Here is a 19,700-nt window from a genome sequence, read left to right as displayed (position 1 = left end):
CCGAGTTAAAATTGTTGTTAACAGGATATTGTCTTGCCTGGTAAGAGCAGGGTGGCTCTGAGGAGCCGTCTCACAGCACAGAGCAAAGCAATGTATAAATCACTGCTTCCACTGGTGGGGAAAGGCAGCGTGTCAGGTATCGCATCGCACTGCATCCAAATGTGATGTGGCAATAATGAATCCAGCTTCCACAAATACAGCTTTCTTCCAGGAATAAACTTGTCACTGTCAACTTCAATTCTTGCCAAAGAATCGTGATTGGAGGTGAGTTGCTTTTGGCAGCAATTTACAAAAGCGAGTGGGTTTCAGCACTATTTATAACACCAGTAAGAGTCTAAAGACTAAATATGTGTGCGTGGTACAACAGAAAACCCACATCCTAAATGGAGCTCCAATATAGAAGAGCTTCAGAGAGCGAAAGTGAAGCACAAACCACTTCTATGCTTGCTGACAGGGGCTGCAGCTCACCTGGGTGAATAACAGAGGCTGATGGAGACTGGGTTGAGAGCAGCCCTGAGAAGGAGGACGTGGGGATGTCGGTGGATGAGAAGCTCCCCATGACCTGGCTTCAGTGTGCGCTTCCCCCCTTTTGAATTCACTTCAATGAAGTGAAGCAGGATTATAGGAAGTACATTGGGGTGAAGCTTTGAGCTGTTCCCTGCGTGCACCCTGCACTGGGAAGGGGCATTTCCCCACCTTACAGCTCTGGTTTCCACAGCCTTGACTGCGGATGAGCACAGGGAGGCTCAGCCATTCCCACCTGGTGCTCCATGGGAAAACCATCGGGCAGGTGAGGGAATGGGCCTGGCACCCGCTGCATGTGCAGGGAGGAGGGTGCCCTGATGCAGGGCTGGAGTCTCTGCGCTCCCGTTGGAACCAGCATCAAGAGAGGGGAAAAGATACCGAGATGCATGGGCTGCGACCAGAACTTTGTCAGACTTCCCATGTCAGCAAGGAGCTGGGAATAAAAGGAGATGCAGGAAGGAGAGAGTCTGAGGACCTGAAACACAAGCCACAGTGAGGAGCCGTGGTTATTGATGGTGAAATCTCTGAAACTCGGCTGCCATGCATCAACGTCTCACTTGCCCCGTGTGCTCCTCTGATTTTGTCGTTAAAGCAGGGGAGAGGTGATTAAAATTCAGCAGCCTGAGGTGTTTTAAGTGCTTCTTTAGAGACAGGAACCTCCAGATCTCGGTGAGGAGGGAAGGGGACCTGCTCTAGCAACATAGGGGTTTGTCCTCCCACCACCCTCCTGGGAGCACGGACACGGTGCAGGTGAGGTGGAGGGCTGTGGGGGGGAGCAGCGGTGTCTCAGGCTCCCTTATTGATCTGAGGGATGTTTCAAGCACATCATTTATTTCCATTAGAGCTCTGCCGATGTCTTCATCCCGGTGTCCCCGGCGCAGGTCGACATCTGTCCTCAGGAATGCTTTAATTGCGTTTCCTCCGCTCTCCGCTAATGCATTCTGGCTTCATTAGATTAGACACCTATTGTCCTGAGGATGTTGTCATGTTTTCAAATGGCTTCCATCAGCACCTCCCAGGCACCAGCTATTTCGGGATGTAATAAAACTGAAACCTCATTCAGGCTGGATGAGTAATGGAGGTGCAGTTCCCACCCCGCTCCCGCCTGCCTTCAAATCCAACCTGCCCCTGGATGCTGGCAGAACACAATTAAGGCTCTTGTCTCGCAGGCATCACGCGCGTGGTTGCGCACTGCTCGGGAGGAAGGGCTCTGCAACAGGAGCTGGGTTTCTAATGATCTTGTCATCGCCAGCAGCACAGAGAGATTAAATGGGAGACGCGGGGAGCAGTCAAGATCAAACCGCAGATTTCCAGCTGTCCGGAGCACGGGCAGGATCCGGCTCGTGGGGCTCGGGGTAGGTGCACGTGTGCGCTTGGCCTCTGAGGGCAAGAGAGTGAAACACGGAGGGATGCAGAACGAAAGGGGCAGGACACAGCACCAGAGCCCATCCATCACCGCCAGCTCCGGGGATTTCTTCCCTTGGCAGCTCCAAGCAAAGCCCATTCTTAGACCTTGGGGGTCCTGGGATCCTTTCATAGCACTTGCAAAAGCTCCTGGCCCCACTGCACAGTGGCAAAACAGCCACAGCCTTAAGGAATGAACTGAGGAAGGAAGGGACTGAAGGGACCGTGGGGCAGGAGGCCTGTTCCACGCTCAGCCCTGTTCCGTGCTCAGCCCTGTTCCGTGCTCAGCCCTGTTCCGTGCTCAGCCCTGTTCCCTGCTCAGCCCTGTTCCCTGCTCAGCCCTGTTCCACGCTCAGCCCTGTTCCGTGCTCAGCCCTGTTCCGTGCTCAGCCCTGTTCCGTGCTCAGCCCTGTTCCGTGCTCAGCCCTGTTCCGTGCTCAGCCCTGTTCCGTGCTCAGCCCTGTTCCACGCTCAGCCCTGTTCCCTGCTCAGCCCTGTTCCACGCTCAGCCCTGTTCCGTGCTCAGCCCTGTTCCGTGCTCAGCCCTGTTCCGTGCTCAGCCCTGTTCCGTGCTCAGCCCTGTTCCGTGCTCAGCCCTGTTCCGTGCTCAGCCCTGTTCTGTGCTCAGCCCTGTTCCCTGCTCAGCCCTGTTCCCTGCTCAGCCCTGTTCCCTGCTCAGCCCTGTTCCACGCTCAGCCCTGTTCCGTGCTCAGCCCTGTTCCGTGCTCAGCCCTGTTCCGTGCTCAGCCCTGTTCTGTGCTCAGCCCTGTTCCCTGCTCAGCCCTGTTCCACGCTCAGCCCTGTTCCACGCTCAGCCCTGTTCCGTGCTCAGCCCTGTTCCCTGCTCAGCCCTGTTCCGTGCTCAGCCCTGTTCCGTGCTCAGCCCTGTTCCGTGCTCAGCCCTGTTCCGTGCTCAGCCCTGTTCCGTGCTCAGCCCTGTTCCACGCTCAGCCCTGTTCCCTGCTCAGCCCTGTTCCACGCTCAGCCCTGTTCCGTGCTCAGCCCTGTTCCCTGCTCAGCCCTGTTCCGTGCTCAGCCCTGTTCCGTGCTCAGCCCTGTTCCGTGCTCAGCCCTGTTCCGTGCTCAGCCCTGTTCTGTGCTCAGCCCTGTTCCCTGCTCAGCCCTGTTCCCTGCTCAGCCCTGTTCCACGCTCAGCCCTGTTCCGTGCTCAGCCCTGTTCCGTGCTCAGCCCTGTTCCGTGCTCAGCCCTGTTCTGTGCTCAGCCCTGTTCCCTGCTCAGCCCTGTTCCACGCTCAGCCCTGTTCCATGCTCAGCCCTGTTCCCTGCTCAGCCCTGTTCCACGCTCAGCCCTGTTCCGTGCTCAGCCCTGTTCCCTGCTCAGCCCTGTTCCGTGCTCAGCCCTGTTCCGTGCTCAGCCCTGTTCCGTGCTCAGCCCTGTTCTGTGCTCAGCCCTGTTCCGTGCTCAGCCCTGTTCCGTGCTCAGCCCTGTTCTGTGCTCAGCCCTGTTCCCTGCTCAGCCCTGTTCCACGCTCAGCCCTGTTCCATGCTCAGCCCTGTTCCCTGCTCAGCCCTGTTCCACGCTCAGCCCTGTTCCGTGCTCAGCCCTGTTCCCTGCTCAGCCCTGTTCCCTGCTCAGCCCTGTTCCCTGCTCAGCCCTGTTCCGTGCTCAGCCCTGTTCCCTGCTCAGCCCTGTTCTCTGATCCCCCATCAAGGGTGACAGCTCCGGGATCAGTTTAACACCCAGGTACCCAGCCAAGGGCTCTCCTTCCTCCAGCAGAAGGATTGTCTCAGCCCTGTCTTCTTATCACGAGCTGCCGCAATCCCTGCATCCATCCTTCTCGCCCCACGGGCGGTATTTTGACTCCTGGAATTCATCTTACCTAGCAAGGGGACTCTAAATATATCCCAGCCAATTTCCCCTCCTCATTTTTAATCATCTCTTTCAGCGTTAAGTAGGTTCTGGAAAATATGTATTGGGCTGATGGGCTTTTCATCACACCCGTGCCCTAATCCCCACAGCACATGCACATTCACTGCAGTGTCCATGCTTTGATTCTAACAGCACTGAATTCATTGCAGCTCCATTACTGCCTGCGTGTGCACCCCGCAACAACAGTGATGTGTCAGCTGGGTCCCTGTGAGCGGCTCCGGTCCCATTCCCATGGGATGGGATGGAACACTCGGAGTGCTGTGGGTACCTGTCCCCCACACATGGAGAGGGCTTGGTCTGGAAACCTCATGGAAGTGACAGGAGGAAAAGCAGAAGTAAAAGTGTCCTTTTCCTGGGCAGGATCCTTTTCTCTGCTCACTGTGGGATGTGAGCCCTCATGAGGCTGGACCCGAGTGGTGGAGACAGCCCCACACAGGACTGGTGCTGCCTCTCTGTGCCCTCAGCTTGGCTGGGGACCCCAAATCCCACTGGAATATTGCAGCAGTGGCTCCTCTAGAACAGCTGCTGTGGCTCTTCACAAGGGAATCTGGAGACAGGCCAAGGGGAACGGCTTTAACCTGCCCCAGGGGAGACTGAGATGAGCTCTTAGGCAGAAGCTCTTCCCTGGGAGGGTGCTGAGGCGCTGGCACAGGGTGCCCAGAGAAGCTGTGGCTGCCCCATCCCTGGCAGTGCTCAATGCCAGGTTGGACACAGGGGCTTGGAGCAAGCTGCTCCAGTGGAAGGTGTTGGGGTTGGAGCTGGAGGAGCTTTAAGGTCCCTTCAACCCAAACCATTCCTTGATTCCATGTGAATCCCAGTTTCGCAAGAAACCTCCCTGTGAAACAGGCCCTCGGTCGCAGGGCAGGTGAGGAGCCACGATGCCTGCTTAGGGCCAGAGCCGAGGGCAAGAAGAGGAAGCAACACGACCTGGAGACGGGGCACAAAGAGGAAAACTCACTGAAGCCTGAGATGCTCAGCAAGCGCATCCCGAAGAGCGCTGCAGAGGTGGTGACGCTGCAGCATCTGCCGTGTCCTGGGAGCGTGCAGTTGCCTACGTTGCAAAACCTCCATCTCTTTGGGCTGGCTCTGCAAGAGCAAGGACGCGGTGCCCCGGTGCCCGTGCCGGCTGCCTCATCGCGCGCTGCCATCAGCCAGGGAGCAGAGAGGAGTGAGGGCAGGATTTACGGTGCTCAGCCCGCGTGCCGGGGGGTTTATGGGTGCTGTGAGATGGCTCAGCTCTGAACAAACACATGGAGCAGCTCTGCACGGCCTCCAAAGCTGCTTTACGACTCCCTTTTAATGTGACTGATTCCCTTTCACTGCATTTAAAGTATTGCAGGGATGGGACCAGGTCCCTGTTGCTTGGGGCACGGTGGTGCCAGGGTTCCATCCCCGAGTGGGAGAGGTGGGATGAGGAGCAGGGCCCCCATCTTCCCCATTTACACCGTGGGCAGCCAGTCTTGCAGGCAGGAATGAGCCCGGAATCAATTAGACCCGCTCCATCAGGAAAGGAAATACCCTGCGATGCTGCTGGTCCCACATATGTGGCCAGAAAGGCAGTGCCGTGGAATACCCACAGAGAAAGGCTCATCAGTAATCTTGGGAGCCAAAAGGCAATTACGGCTGTAGCAAATAATGTCAGCCTCCAAAGAGGTTGGGGATATTGTCAGCTCGAGGAGAGCTTGGGAAGCAGGAAAAGCTCTGTATTGAAAACAGCATTTGTGCTTCTCATTGAAAGCAAAGTGATCTTAGGGACATTAATGGCTGCAAAGAGCAGAGGTGGTCTGAATGCAGAGTTAGGGTTAGACAAGAAAAGGAATGTAGTGGCAGGTCTTTAGCAGATGGAGATAGAGAGGAAAAGCTGCACAGGGACCTTCCTTACAGCCTGCAAGCCCCTGCCTGGGTCAGTCAATGATGATCCCCACCTCATCCTGGCAATGGCCCTGGTGTACAGGGCAGAGGTGCTCGGGGCATGAGGGACCACTGGGAGTGCCCAGCCTCCAAACCCACTTGTGTTGTGCTGCCTGCAAGTGGGGCTCCAGCTCTCTGCACGGAGAAGCTTCCTACAGCAAAGCTTAGCTAAGGCTGGGAGTGCTGTGGGGAGCAGATGGCAAGTGCCAGATGGAGACGGTGTCTGAGGAGGGAGATGTTATTATGTGGAGTGAGCCATAGGCTCCCACGATCCCGCTCCCAACAATTGGCAATTAACTCAGGCTGTTAGCATCAAACTCGGTCTCCGAAGCTCCCTCCTCCTCCCTTTGCCATTGGGCCTCCTTGTTTCGAGGTGAGCTGGGTGTTGGACAAGAGAATGAACCTGTAATTCATTGGCAGCGAGGATAAAAGCCCATCAGAGGGGTTATTTGCCAAGGGGTATCCCTGTCCCAGAGGGAAAGGGGAGCTGGTTCTCTCTCACATGGCCTCTTGGTTATAGGGAGCAAGTGATGCTGACTTGTCTTGTGCTGCATCCTTCCAAGGGCTACCTGCAGACAGCGCCTTGGATGCTCCCCAGGGGGCTCAGGCATCCAGTGATGAAGCATTCAAGTGGGAGCTATTTGGGTGCTTCTGTCTGAACCATCCGGGCATTCATGGATGAACGAACCCACAGCATCTCTGTGCTTTACCTGCAAGAGCTGCTTCGAGCTGGCAGCCCTTGGCAAGTGGTTCCCCTGTCCAGCAGGGTCCTGTGGAGCTGCATCTCCGGTGTCTCCTCTGTGTGCAGTAATTGAGCAACAGAAAGGGAAAGCAGGAGCCTTTGTGAGCAGGCACGCTCCAGACTGGATTTGCACTTCCCATCCGGCGCTGGTTACTGGCCAGTTCCTTGTGCCCTCATTTGCAGTCAGCAGCGGCAGGCTGACTGACACCGAAGAACAACAACTCCTGACATCCCATCAATCAAATGCCATCAGGATGCAGCTTCCCAGGCTCCCGGGTCACCCTCGGTGGTAGATCAGAGCCCTCCTCATACTCCTCTCCCACTGCAGCACACAGCAGGCAGGGAGACACATCCTCAAGCTGCCATTTCTCACTGTCCCCTCCATCCTGGCACCAGGTGAGGAACCTGGATTGATCTGGATCCAGCCTTTGCTGTTTGTGTGGATGAGCCCAAGTGGGGAGAAGCACAAACAGGGTGGCCCAGGGCAGCTCTTTCCTCCTCACTTGCACTGCCTGAGCTGAACGAGATCCACCTCCATCACTAATGCATGCTGCAGCAATGGGGGAAAATCCACTTGCTGCTCACAGAAGGTATCATTTGCAGATGCTCATCACTCCAAATTACTCTATAATTAGTGCTCTTCATGAAGGTGAACTGAGGCCCTTCGCAGAAGGGAAGGTTTGGGAAGAGAGAAGAGCAGATGTGCTTCTTAAAGGAGACCAAGGGGTTGGGTTTTATTGCTGTAACAGTGAATGCACAGAGGAGCGGACAGGCTCTGCTGTCACTGCTCGCTGGGAGCCAGCCCTGAGCACCAGGGTATCAACAGGACGGTGGGTGCAAGTGATGTGCTGGGCTCCGGTGGTGCAAGCAGGGACAAGCAGAAGGACAGAACCCAGCTCATGGTGCCTGCTCACCTGCAGGACCCACAGGTCTCTGCTCTGTGGAGTGCTCCTGCTCCCTGGATGAGCAGTGCTGAGGGATGGGCTTGCCCTTAGATCCAGCGCCTCTTCCCAGTGATAAGGGTCCTACAGTGCCAGGTTCTGCAAGCTCAAAGCTGGCCAGGAGAGGCTGCAATTAATGCTCAACCCCCCAGTGCTAGTTTTGAGTTTGATGCTTGACAAGGATAAATTGTCCTTTCCCGCTGCCTTTGTGCTCCGGCACTAAGGATCAAGTCACTTCCCCAAGCCCCTTGATTTGGGGGCTTGAGCGAGGTCCCAGCATCACTCAGGGAGGGTGCTGGACAAGATCTCATTAAATGTCTGGTTGCAAATGGATTCATTTCAACTGCTGTATGGAAACACGATGGCTTCCCTGCTGTGTGTAGCCCTGAACTGTGCAAACTCAGCAGGGTTTGTGCTTGATGAGGAAGATTGACCCATAACCAGTAACTATTGATTTTTTTCCCTTGAAAGCTGCTCTCAGGCAGTTGCTGCAGGGCTGCACAGCACCAGCAGAGCAGACAGACCCCAGTAGGGCATGGGATTACACTCCAGCACCACGAGCTGCTGCTCCAGAGGTGCTGGGAGCAGAGCCTGCATCCTTTCATGCCTCCTGTTCCACCCTCTTCTGCAGCATCGCAGTGAGCATCTCCAGGGCTATGTCCTTCACTGGTGCTCCCAGGCAGAAGCCTGAGCTCAAGGGCATCCATCCATGGGAGGGAAGAGGGATTCTCCAGTGTGATTTCTGGCTCCAGGGGGATATTTCCTGGTTCCTTTGGAGGCACAGACAGCACCTGGCCCCGGTGTGACGGGCTGTGCTGGGCACATGGGCACGGTCCTCTCCATGCTCTGGTGGCACAGCCAGGCTTAGGGACAGCAACAGGAGCTGAAGCCATGACTTTCCTGTTAACTGTCTCACCCTTATTAAGGGAAATTAGATTAATTACATTGTAGCAGGCAATAAATCTCTCCCTGGAGAGACAGGGAGGGGGGCCTGGTCTTGGTGTGCAATGTTAGAATGAGCAGCTCTGTCTAATCCCATTTCTCAGTGTGCGAAGGCTTTGGGCAGGAGCAGGGTAAAGCTCTGTGGTTTATGGGCACTAATTTCTGAGGGAAATAGAGGATTTCTTCCCCACTCTCATCAGAGCCAAGGATGAAATTGCTCTGAAGCCTGCACCCTGTAAGCTCTGCTTCCCACTGCTGTATTTTAAGAGGACGTTTATGCTTTCCCCAGCTCTGATGTGACAGCGGAGCAGCAGCGCCTGCAATTCCACAGTGAGGTCCAGTCACATCACCTTTCATATTATCATGCTGTAAATGACATTCCCTGGACAACATCAAACTGATTTGCAGCACAGCTGTGAAAGAAAGCCTGCTACCATCTATGAATAAATTGGATATACTTATTTTGGCCTCCTGAAAGGCTTAAAGTTTCAGGTGTGAGGCTGTGAAAGCCTCACAAGACCCAGCCTGCCTCATGGGCACCTCTTACGGAAGGTGACAGAAGCCTTGGATTGAAGGGACCTTAAAGTTCATCCAGCCCCAGCCCTCTGCCATGGGCAAGGTCACCTTCCACTACAGCAAGCCCTCAGTGATAAGGTTTAGTGGTGGCCTTGGTAGCCCTGGGGTAACGGTTGGACTTGATGATCTTAAAGATCTTTTCCAACCTGGTTCATTCTATGATTCTTTGACCTGCAGTCCTTCAGTGCAGGGACAACTTACCTGTGCACAACACCATGTGGCTCCAACGGACTCATCTCCCTGATGGAGGTTATCTTTTTGCCTCATTAAAAACTGCACATTGCTCAGCTGAGAGCTGCTGGAAGGGAGATGGAAGTTAGAGCAGAGCCACTGTGATGCCCCAAATGCCATCAGGTGACATGGAAACACAGGCTGGGATAGGAGTGGAGAGAGCATCCTGTCCCCACTGAGAAAGGCCCCCCAAAGCTGAGCCCTTACAAAGGGAATAGCATCATGCATCACAGACACTAGGAGCTTGATGCTCTCACTGGTCCCCAGACAGCCCTTACCGACTCACTTGGAGAGGACACTCATGTAGAAGAGTCAGTTTTTCAGCACAATTCATCCTATTGATTAAGCAAATAACATCTGGTTTTGAAAATACCTTTTTCTTGTCATTTCCCTCACCCCTGAGGGTTATCCTTGTTTTCAAATGGACTCACAAGTCCCCATGGGTGAGTTCTGGGTGTGCAGAATACCTTTACAGCTACCTGCAGTCACTGCAATGGAACATTTGGAGATGCAGCCTGTTCAACTAAACTCACCCAAACACCAGATACACATTTCACCTTTGAATTTGCAGTTCTCCCACTCACTTACCTGGAGAGAAGTGAGAACTGATCCGCTCAATGCCTCTTCAAGCGATGCTAAGGAATATTCCCCCTTCTTACGCCTTCAGCTGACCCAGGAGACATGGATTTCTGGTGGAATTCTACAGGTCCGCTGGAGGAGTTGCATGTGCTGTCCTGCACCTTCAAATCCAAAACTCCTGCGGGCAAGAATTGCCTAGAGACAGCTGTAATTTGCTCTAAACTATCATCCCTTCTATCAGCAAGCAGGGAATTGGTATCTGGTCCTTCCTTCCAATGTCACCGAATCAGTGACCACCTGCAAGGTGTCCACGATGATAAACGCTTGCTTTGTATACGGAGCTATTTCTGACAATGCCTGATAGTGCACATCTATCAAATTGCCTGCAAGAGCCACCTATTAGGATCATTATCTAACACAGTCCCTTTGTGGGAGTTCAATGTCAGCACATCCTGGGGAAGGTACCTCGCTGGGTACCTTTTGTGCTCATTCTTTCTCTCGATTAAGAGCTGCACATTCCCATTCTCAATTTGGACTGAATTTTGGGGGCTTCTCACACCCCAGAGCAAAGCTGTGGCACAGACACCCCTGAGCATAGACCAGTGCACAATGTATGGCTGTACCTGCTTGTAACAGGAGCAGAAACTCCTGTCTGGAGGGCTGGCTCTATGCAGGAATGCATTTTTCCCTGCAAGACTGTAGTTATCCAGCACAATAAAAGCCCTGTCCTGCTACTACCAACCACTCCCTGCTGGGTCTTATGTTGCTGGAAGTACCACCAGCTCTTCCTTCCGCAGTTTGCTGCTTACATTGCTGCAATGTAAGGGAAACTTACATTGGAAGAGCTCTGGTTCAGACGAGGAGTTCTGATCTTAAGTCAGTGCTCAGCAATCTTTTAACAAACAATGGCCATTACTCCCCAGACCACCCTTCTTACAAGAAAGCCACAGTTGTCAGCCCTGAGCAGAACACATCGTGGGTGAAATGGCAATCAGGAAAACCACTTTTTCTCATGGAATCAACCACAAAACACAGGGGCCTTAATTCCTCCTGCAGAGCCTCAATCTACGAACACAAAACACAGACCCTTGGAGGTCAGGTAGTTCAATTCTTGGGAAGAGCATAGGCAGAAATGATATTTCAGGAAGGCACCTCAGTGCCCTCTAGCCCACCCCAAGACCGGCTCTGCTTAGGTCAGTCCCCAAAGCCATGCCCACAGCATCTCAGGTGGCACAAGCCAACATCAGTCTCTTTCTGTAGGCAGAACTGCTCCGGCCAGCAATGGGCACAGCCTCTTCCAACCTGACAGAGCAGTTATTTCTCTCCATTGCTCTTTATTTCCCATCACTCAGTTTAAAGAGCAGTTCAGACTACAGCCAGGCTAGCATACAGGTAACACTAAACCTCCCCCAAATCCACAAAACCAGACAGCTTCCCTGCATTGCCCCCATAATCCTTGAACTGGAGAAGTAGGTTCCATGTTAAACAAAGTGCAACTGCCAAGGGCCAGAAGTGATGGCAACAATTTACACGAGCAATAAAACTGCATAAACCTAAAATACAGCTTACCCCCGTTGCAGAGGAGCACATGCTGCAGACAGCATGCAAAATGGATTTAGGTGATGAATCTGTTTAGCTATTAGCTGCCAGACAGCTTTAATTCATGTCAGATACAATTAACTCAGTCTGACAATGGGAAAAGGAAGCTTGAATATTAACAGCCCTGTTGGTTGCATTGTGCTGGGAATGCCATGTGCTGGCAGTACTGCCTCTGGGAATCACAGAATCATTACAGAATGGTTTGGAAGGGACCTTAAAGCTCATCAAGTTCCAACCCCCTGCCACAGGCAGGGACACCTTCCACCAGAGCAGCTTGCTCCAAGCCCCTGTGTCCAACCTGGCCTTGAACACTGCCACGGATGGGGTAAAAAGGAACCTTGACCTATGCCACCTCCATGCTCTACAGAGCAAAGTCAGCTTGCCAACAACCCCAACAAGTACCAACTGAGATGGAGCCATCTCCAAGTTCTGCAGATTCATCTTCTCCCAAACTTCCAGGTGTTAAACACTTATTTTTCAAGGATTTTTTTTTGCTATATGTATAAGTAATGTCTTAATTCCGTAAGAACATTGGTTAACAGAATTCGTAGTTTACAATATTGCCACCTGCAGTTAGGACTTAGAATTGATGCATCCAATTCCAATGACAAGTTCCCAAGGGGCTACACTTAAAAGTGAATTTTCATGAATCTGAAGCAGGGCAAGATTTCTCTTTCCTGTAAGCAATGGGGAAAAGCCCCACATTAATGACTGAGGAAGTTAAAACAGCATTTACTCGATATGTCTGTTTGTCAACAAGATGCACTGAACAAACTCGATTTAGATGAGAAGAAAGGGCAAAACAATGTTTTGACTAGGTCAAGCTTTCCTCTTCCCTGTCTATACTTGGTTCCAGGAGCATTGCTTCTCCTAAAGGTTTCAAAGGGGGTGTAGGAAGAGCAAAGTTCTCTCACATTAGTGATATTCCAGTAGCTCGAAGGTTACCCTCAGTAATCTGGTTGAGCCACAGCACAGCTGATTCTATTGAGTTTCAGCAACTCCAATTCTTTATTTCTTTTAAAACAATAAAATGCACAAGTTCTTTATACAAACCTCAAAGCCAGTTAAAATGCAACGGCTACTATAAGAATAAAAGCATTGAGATTCATGGCAGCATCATGAACTACAAGAATCTTTCCATTTAGCCCCAGGCACCAGCAATTTGCCTTTTGCCTCAGCTTGTAAGCACATCTGCAGAGAAAGGACATGCCTGGAAGGAAGTGCTTCAAATCTGAACCATTGCTTTCTTTCCCCAGTCACTTGTGTCCACTGCTTAAGTCTTCTGTGAGATACCAGAATAGCTTTTCTGCCTAGGCTGTTGGTCTGCAAGCCCATGATAACTGTATCTTGGTCTCAAACCTTAAAGGAAATAGGAAACAGAGTACCTGGCCCCCCTGGCCCTGAAAAACAAGAATGAAATCTATTCTAATCCCATTACATACTACAGGTAGAAAAATTAGTTAACCTCCCTTTTCTAAGTTAATGGAAGACACAATTAGGACAAGAACTAAAGGTAGCAGTCCTAAAGGTTACATTCTGTATTTACAGAGGGATGTCAATATCCACTGAGTTTCATCTGTGGGTTTTTGTAGCACTGCAGGCTTGTGCGAGACGACCCTAGAAAGAAAGGGAAATGAATCAGTGCTCTAAGACACCAATATCCCACAGCCATTTACAACTTCTACTTGAAGGAGAAGACACCTTCAGTTTTGATTCAGCTTTCCAAGAGCATTGACAATAGTTCTTTTTCAAGAAGCACATGGTTTATTCACAGTTTGTATTAAGCTAGATGTGATGTAAAGCTACTCTGTCTCCTCCCCTTCTCAGTTCATGCTTCTTGACCACTGATATGAGCCAAAATACAAGTCAGGGCAGGGAAAAATAAGGAGTTCCTATTATAGTTCAGGAGTTCAGTGACTAATACCAGAATGACAACACTGCCTTGTGACTTCAGGCTACGACTGACAAAAATACATAGACTTACTGATAGCTTCTGCATAAATCCTTGGGCCTCTGCATTCAGATGAAGAAGATTATTCTTGGTCACATCACTTGCTGCTAAACGAATGCACTGTGGAAAACAACAGCCAGATCTTAGCTTTTCTGTCTGTAGAAAGCTGCAGTAGTCAGAAGCAGCAAATAAATTCAATCAGAAAATAAAAGCAAATAAACCCCAAGCATACCAGGAGACTGTGTACAGGCAGAGACTACGTTAAGCTTGACCAGAAGCTCATCTCATACCTTCCTTGCAGTGCATTAACACGACTGCCAGCAGAAGCTACTTTAAATGCAACTTAAACAGAGCAGCCATCATTCTACATTCTGTTTTGACCAGCTTGAAGAGCTCACACTTCTTAAAAGTCTTCGAAGGTTCTTTTTATGTTAAATCCATCCATCCCTTGATAAACTGCAGTGGCACAACTAAACAAACAAGAGTGGATGAACTGAAACTAGTAAGGCCCCTTCCCACCCCTCTAAAAAGAAGTTGCAAGCTATCTCTTCAGCACTGATTCAAGTGCAGATTCAAGTTTGTGATTTACCTCCCCTCCTCCCACAGGGACTGTGATGAAGATATCATTGATGTCAGCAAGGGGGCTGCCATTGGCAGAGACGGTGTAAACACGTTCGTGTGCTGCGGGTGCGCGCAACCCCGGTGTCTTGAAGATGCTGAAACAAAAGAGTTAGAGGTAAGAAAGGGCACTGCAGTTGCTCAAAGCACTTTGACTCAAAGTCTTTCATTTCAGGTTCAAAGAGCCACTAAGGATTACATTGCCAGGAGATGACAGCATAAGAGATTAACAGAAATTCATCAGAAGGCAAACCTGGGATCAAATCTGGGTGTGATCATGGAGGAACCTCCCGGAGCACAGAGATCAACGATTCTGCCAGTAGCTGGAGTGATAAAATTGTTTTTGCTTGATCTGTTAAAGGGGGAAAAAACCCAAACATTTGCTTGTAAGAATCCTTTTAACAACTGTGCAAGCGTTATCTTACCAAAGACTTGAATGAGGTTGTCACCACAGAAAACCAGAGGTTCTCGCTAATCAGAGTTAAACCCCAAAGCTAGGGGTAGCTGCTCACCACAGAACGGAAAGTTGCCCATCTTTCATTCACTGTTAAATCCCATTTTTTCCTATAGGATGGCACAACTACACCCACCAGCCTACTAAGCCAGTCCTTTTCAGGGTTGTGTTAGCTCTTTACACTTACTCTCCATTTCTGAAACCCAGCACAGAAGATATCCCCTATTACCTTTTGTTTGTGCGCTCCTCTCTTGCAGGAGCTCTTCTGCTCCTGGATGCTCGCACTTTTTTAGTGGATGCCTTCGCCTGAAACACACATTACGCAGCAAATCAGTCACCTCACTCTCGTGTGACAGCTGAGTCCACATCAGCAGAAGCTTCCATACAAACTGCTTGGCTCCACAGGCTCCTTTTCAGGCACAAGAGTCCACAAACAAACACCGAAGAAGCTGCCGTAACCTTCCCCTATTGCTACAACTTTCAAGGAATTGATAGATGTTTTGAAGTCCCCCAGAAGTGGGGATTCACCAACACTGGACACTGCTGAGTTCTGGCTGGACAGGGTGCTGGGACATCTAAGTCTAAGCCATGCTTTGCCTAGAAAGGTTGGACCACATTATCCTTGAGGTCCCTTCCAACCTGGGATTCTAGGATTCTACAGTTCAAAGTATCCCACCCAGCTCTAGTGTCGTAGGCGTTGTCTCCATAAGTAATTCACACTTTGGGAATAAAGGCATCACAAAAACTAGCTATTTACCTTTCCAGTTGTTGGATTAATGCTTTTAGCTTCTGACTCTGGAAGACACTGGCTCTCATGTTTTGCCTTCTTTGCTGGAGGAATCACAGGAGACTCAGCTTCTTCTTGAATAGCTTCAATATGCTGTGGCAATTTTCCCCCTAGAAAGCGTTGCCCAAGTTGAAAATAAATAGTAACTTGCAATTATTAGTTAGCAGAGGAGGTAAATAGCAAACAACAAGCTTTTTGAGCAACAATTTGCTTGCAAAATCTAAATCCCAGTGTCATCCAGATGGTTGACAGAGCACTATTTGGAATGTTTTAATAGAATTAAGCAGAGCTCCTGCAGATAGCAGGGAGAAAACTCAGATTGTTTGCATGGTTTTAAATATATTGACGAACATAAGTAAGAACGGGGCTGTTACTCACAGTCTGTAAACCCTGCCATGCCTCCATCTCACGGCACTCACCACAATGTTTAGAACAAACTCACCTTGTTTGGTGACCTTGAAAGGAGTACGGCGAACTTCTGCTGCCAACTTGTTTATTTCTGGTATTTCCAAGTCTGCCTACAATTAAAACCAGTCACAAGACCATTAGGGCTCTCAGTAGGATATAGTTCTGACAGGCAGCAAGAATACCTTTGTGCTTTCTGTTGTGCTTTAAACTGGGATGTTCCCCAGTTATTCTGGAGGTGATAGTGACACTCATCTGCATGCCATGCAGGACTAATACACTTATGCTACAAGTGTGCTTCACCTGTGTGAAGGTGTGAACTTAAGTGTGCTACAAGGGTGCACCCTGCTGCCCAACCAGCTTAGGAATGCTTTCATTGATTGAAAAGTGTGTGTGCTGTCACGGATGGGAGTGAAATCAAGCAGATAAGGGAAGATGCACATGGAGCAGCAGGACCGTACAAAACCCCTACTCCATATAGCAGAGTGTTAGGTTTCACAGCAACACTGAGGGAAGTATTTGTGTATCCTCTGCTATAGCAACACCCCAACAGACTCAAGAAACCCTTCCCTGTCCACAGTGGTATCAGAAAAGCTAAAGATTTATGCTAGAAACCTACCACTGCTGTCTGTTCCAACAGCTTCTTGCATCCTGCTTTAGCTAAAAAGAAAAGATTTATTAGAAAATCAAGACATATAAAAGCCATAGGCCCATACAGCATACACAGATATACTTTAGTAAGTTACCACTAGGGTGCAGAAAACCAGCAAAAAACAGTTTGGGGGCACCGAGGGAGCTGGGCAGTGCTGGAATCACAAAGCACATAGATTGGATATAAGGAAGATCAGATATAAAGAAGACATATTGGTATATATGGATATAATTTTAGACTGGATATAAGGCAGAAGTTCTTTCCTGTTAGGGTGGTGAGGCACTGCAATGGGTTGCCCAGGGAAGCTGTGAATGCTCCATCCCTGGCGGTGCTCAAGGCCAGGTTGGACAGAGCTTTGGCTGACATGGTTTAGAGTGGGGTGTCCCTGCCCATAGCAGGGGGGTTGGAACTGGACGATCTTAAGGTCCTTTCCAACCCTATTCTATGATTCTATAGATGAGACCGGTGGGGAAGTAGTGGGGAAGTGGTGGGCAGCGCTGGGGAGGGGTTGGACTGGATGAGCTTAAAGCTCTTTTCCAACCCAACTGACCCCATGAGCGCAGCGCTCAGGCGGGCCTCTTGCTGGGGAGGGGTGAGGGGGCCGGAATGGATCCCGGCGGCTCCGTTATTGCCGTTGGTTTCAAGTACCGAAGGCAAACCGCGCCCCGCCAGCCCGGATCCCCGTACCGAAGAACTCCAGCCAGTTCATCTCGCGGAAGGCCACGGGCAGCCGCAGGATGTGCATGTCGTACATGTCCTCCGCCTCCTTCACCAGGCGCTCCCCGTTCGCTTCCAGCCGCGCCAGCCGGCTCTCCACTGCGAGGGGTGGGGGCACACACACGGCGTCAGCCCCGGGGCCCGCTGCCCCTCCCGGGCCACGCTCCCACCACCACCCCCGGTCCCGCGGCCTACCCTCGCGGTCGAAATCCTTCAGGAATGCCTCCAGCTTCCTGCGGCGAGCGACCGCGCCGGGGTTCTTCCTGGCGGGGGCCATAGGAACGGGAACGGGACCGGGAACGGGACCGGGACCGGGATCGGGATCGGGATCGGGATCGGGGTCGGGATCGGGATCGGGATCGGGACCGGGACCGGGACGCGGAGCACTGCCGCCAGCCGCGCGTTCAAATGCAACCAATCAGAGCTCAGCGCGGAGCGATGACGACACGGTGCTTCCGGCCCGGCGCGTTGCCATGGCGCCGGGGCTGTCGGCGATGGCGGCGGCCTTAGGGCCCTGCGCGGCGGCCGTGGCCCGGCAGGACGCGGCCTGGCGGGAGGCCGTGGCCGGGTGCGCGCCGCCGCTGGGCTCGCTGGCCGGGCTGGCGCCGCAGATGCGGGCGGCAAAGCGGCTGCCGTGGGGCGCCTCCCCGCTCGGTGCCTTCGCGGACTTGCCGGAGCGGCTGTGGCGGAAGCAGCGCGGAGCGGCCGAGGCCCTGCTGGAGCAGCTCGGCAGCCGGCGGTGAGGCGGCGGGGCCGGGCCGGGCCGGGCCGGGTGGGGAGTGCGGGGCCGCGGCTGAGCGCAGCCCGCTTTGCCGCGCAGGGCGGAGCTGCGGGCCGTGCGGGACGCGGTGGGGACCGCTGTGGCCGCCGTGCTGCGGCTGTACGAGGAGCGGGCGGCGGAGCTGGGCCTGGACGTGGTCCTGCGGCGGGGGCCGCGCTGCCCATCGCTGGCCGACGCGCTGGAGGGGCTGCAGGACGTGGAGCGCCACTACCGGCACCTGTATCCTTCAGCGGTGGGGCTCCGCGGGCAGAGCTGGCGGGGGGGTGGCTCTGTCCCTTTCCCATCCTTGTTGGGTTCCTCTGCCTCTTCGTTGTCCTTACCGGGCGTGAAGGTACCTGGAGATCCAGCTTTTCCTCCTCCGCATCAGCTGTGAGAGCCTGGCAGATATGGAGACCCTCCCGCAGTCCTGGGAGAAGATTCTGGAGCGCTACAAGGGAGACGTTGTTCAAGGTGGTTCCACTTTCAGCAGCCGAATGGAGCCTTCCTTGAGCTCCTTGGTGATGGCTCCGCACTGGAGGTCACACGCAGGCCTTGCGCTGTGTGTTGGTCTTGGTCTGGGTGGCAGTGGGTGAGGTTTGGTTTGCAGTTGGGTGTTGTGACCATGAACAGCTTCAGTCGTAAATACCATCACACGCTGGCTCAACGGGAAGCAATGCCCTTCCTTGAAGTAAAACAAGGGGTTTGGAGAGCCATTGCACTTGGTCTGCTAAGTTAGTTGTCCTTAAACTTCTCTTTATTACTATTAGAAACAGGGTTGATTTTTGTGCATACAGAATACAAAGTGCATTAAGCTAACAGGGTTGTTTTCTTCCTTCCAACTCAGATACTCTTCTGAAGATCTCTCTGTTTGTGGACAACCAGCGAGAGCTGTGCAGCTCAGCAGGCTCCTGACAGAGAACAGGAGGGGCTGATGTGGACCAGGTTCTATGACAGTCTGGTGTGCTCCAAGATGGCCTCAAAGAGGAGGAGGATGAACTGAGGAAGCTTCACTGGTGCATTTTGGAGGCTGAATGAGCCGAGGACTTGGCCTGAGCAGGAGATGCTTGGGCTCTTCTGTTTTCAAGTGGAAATGGACTTGATATATGCCAATAAATGGGTGTAACGTAATGTCCTGATACCATGCAAGAAAGATGTTTAGGTGCTGCCCTTACAAATAAATAAGGTGTCAAATCAGGGCTTAAACTCGGTTTGCACCTTGTGCCTCTCAGCAGTGTGTTTGCTTTCATCCCACCTGCACATGGATTTGACAAGGAAGGAGTTTGAACGTTTGTAATGCTGGAGGTGCACAGACACCCGAGTTCTCAGAGAAGGCTAAATAAAGAATGGTGCTTGGACAGGGTGGAGCTGTGCTCTGCTCCCTGGTTTAACGATGCAGTGGCTCTTGGAGCAGGGAATGTGACCACCTGAGGGCACTGCTCGACCTGCAGAGAGTATCACTGGGGGCCCCGGTGGCTGTGCGGGGCTGGGGCTGGGTGTCCCCCCTCCTGCCAAAAGATCTTCGTGGGATGATGCTTTATACCCAGTTCCTATTGCAAAGGAAAATAACGTGAGTCATGCACCACTGTTCTGAGCTGCTCACTTGGCCATCCCCTTCCCCGGGAAGTGAAACATGGAGTCCCCCTCTTGCTGCTTCAGCTTAAGATGAAGCAGATGATGCACTCGAGATACTGGTTTGGCAGATAGGCCAAGAATGCAGCTTTGTTTAGCAAATGGCTGTACAGCAGTCTCGCTGCAGGCACTTCTGCATGCAAAGCACTTCCCCTCCTTCTTGAGTGCCTTTGTCTCACCGTGACTTGTCACTGACTCGTGGTGTCAGCGCGCTGCTGATGCCCTGGGTTGCATCACAGCACTAGTTCAGTGTAAGGCATTTATTTTCCTGTCCACAGCAGAATGAGCAGTTTCATCTAATTTCCTTTTCCAGGGCTTTGATTCCAGCTGTAAACTCCCAGCTCTAGGGATTCACATCCCGTGTTTCAGTTCCAGTCAATGAAGCA

General features: G+C 52.1%; 2 protein-coding genes across 2 annotated transcripts; one reads left to right on the top strand and one right to left on the bottom strand.

Annotated features, from left to right (window-relative positions):
• Window positions 1-12,320: 12,320 nt before the first annotated feature.
• Window positions 12,321-17,366, bottom strand: CDCA8 (cell division cycle associated 8). Its single transcript, XM_062620788.1, has 10 exons — window positions 17,121-17,366; window positions 16,896-17,024; window positions 16,176-16,216; window positions 15,594-15,669; window positions 15,122-15,261; window positions 14,594-14,670; window positions 14,164-14,262; window positions 13,882-14,008; window positions 13,326-13,412; window positions 12,321-12,958 (listed from the first exon to the last, which is right to left on the bottom strand). Exons 1-10 carry the CDS (start codon window positions 17,200-17,202, stop codon window positions 12,914-12,916), a joined length of 903 nt encoding a protein of 300 aa, XP_062476772.1. The 5' UTR covers window positions 17,203-17,366; the 3' UTR covers window positions 12,321-12,913.
• Window positions 17,367-17,398: 32 nt separating this feature from the next.
• Window positions 17,399-18,913, top strand: AIRIM (AFG2 interacting ribosome maturation factor). Its single transcript, XM_062620789.1, has 4 exons — window positions 17,399-17,664; window positions 17,746-17,925; window positions 18,038-18,156; window positions 18,530-18,913. Exons 1-4 carry the CDS (start codon window positions 17,399-17,401, stop codon window positions 18,595-18,597), a joined length of 633 nt encoding a protein of 210 aa, XP_062476773.1. The 3' UTR covers window positions 18,598-18,913.
• The last annotated feature ends 787 nt before the right edge of the window (window positions 18,914-19,700 follow it).

The sequence above is a fragment of the Pezoporus occidentalis genome, unplaced genomic scaffold, assembly GCF_034315485.1.
Source record: "Pezoporus occidentalis ecotype Australia unplaced genomic scaffold, CSIRO_AGI_Poc_V1 ctg223, whole genome shotgun sequence".
NCBI classification, from domain to species: Eukaryota; Metazoa; Chordata; class Aves; order Psittaciformes; family Psittacidae; genus Pezoporus; species Pezoporus occidentalis.
The sequence above is the reverse complement of the archived record's forward strand: the minus strand, read 5'-3'. Positions and strand labels throughout refer to the sequence as shown.

Excerpts from the sequence above, each read along its gene's own strand:
- AIRIM (XM_062620789.1), top strand. The coding sequence starts at position 17,399 with ATGGCGCCGGGGCTGTCGGCGATGGCGGCGGCCTTAGGGCCCTGCGCG. Across the intron at positions 17,665-17,745 it reads GAGCAGCTCGGCAGCCGGCG|GGCGGAGCTGCGGGCCGTGC; the intron begins GTGAGGCGGCGG and ends TTTGCCGCGCAG. Across the intron at positions 18,157-18,529 it reads CAAGGGAGACGTTGTTCAAG|ATACTCTTCTGAAGATCTCT; the intron begins GTGGTTCCACTT and ends CTTCCAACTCAG.
- CDCA8 (XM_062620788.1), bottom strand. The coding sequence starts at position 17,202 with ATGGCCCCCGCCAGGAAGAACCCCGGCGCGGTCGCTCGCCGCAGGAAG. Across the intron at positions 15,670-16,175 it reads TGTTGGAACAGACAGCAGTG|GCAGACTTGGAAATACCAGA; the intron begins GTAGGTTTCTAG and ends TTTTAATTGTAG. Across the intron at positions 15,262-15,593 it reads TTTCAAGGTCACCAAACAAG|GGGGAAAATTGCCACAGCAT; the intron begins GTGAGTTTGTTC and ends AACGCTTTCTAG.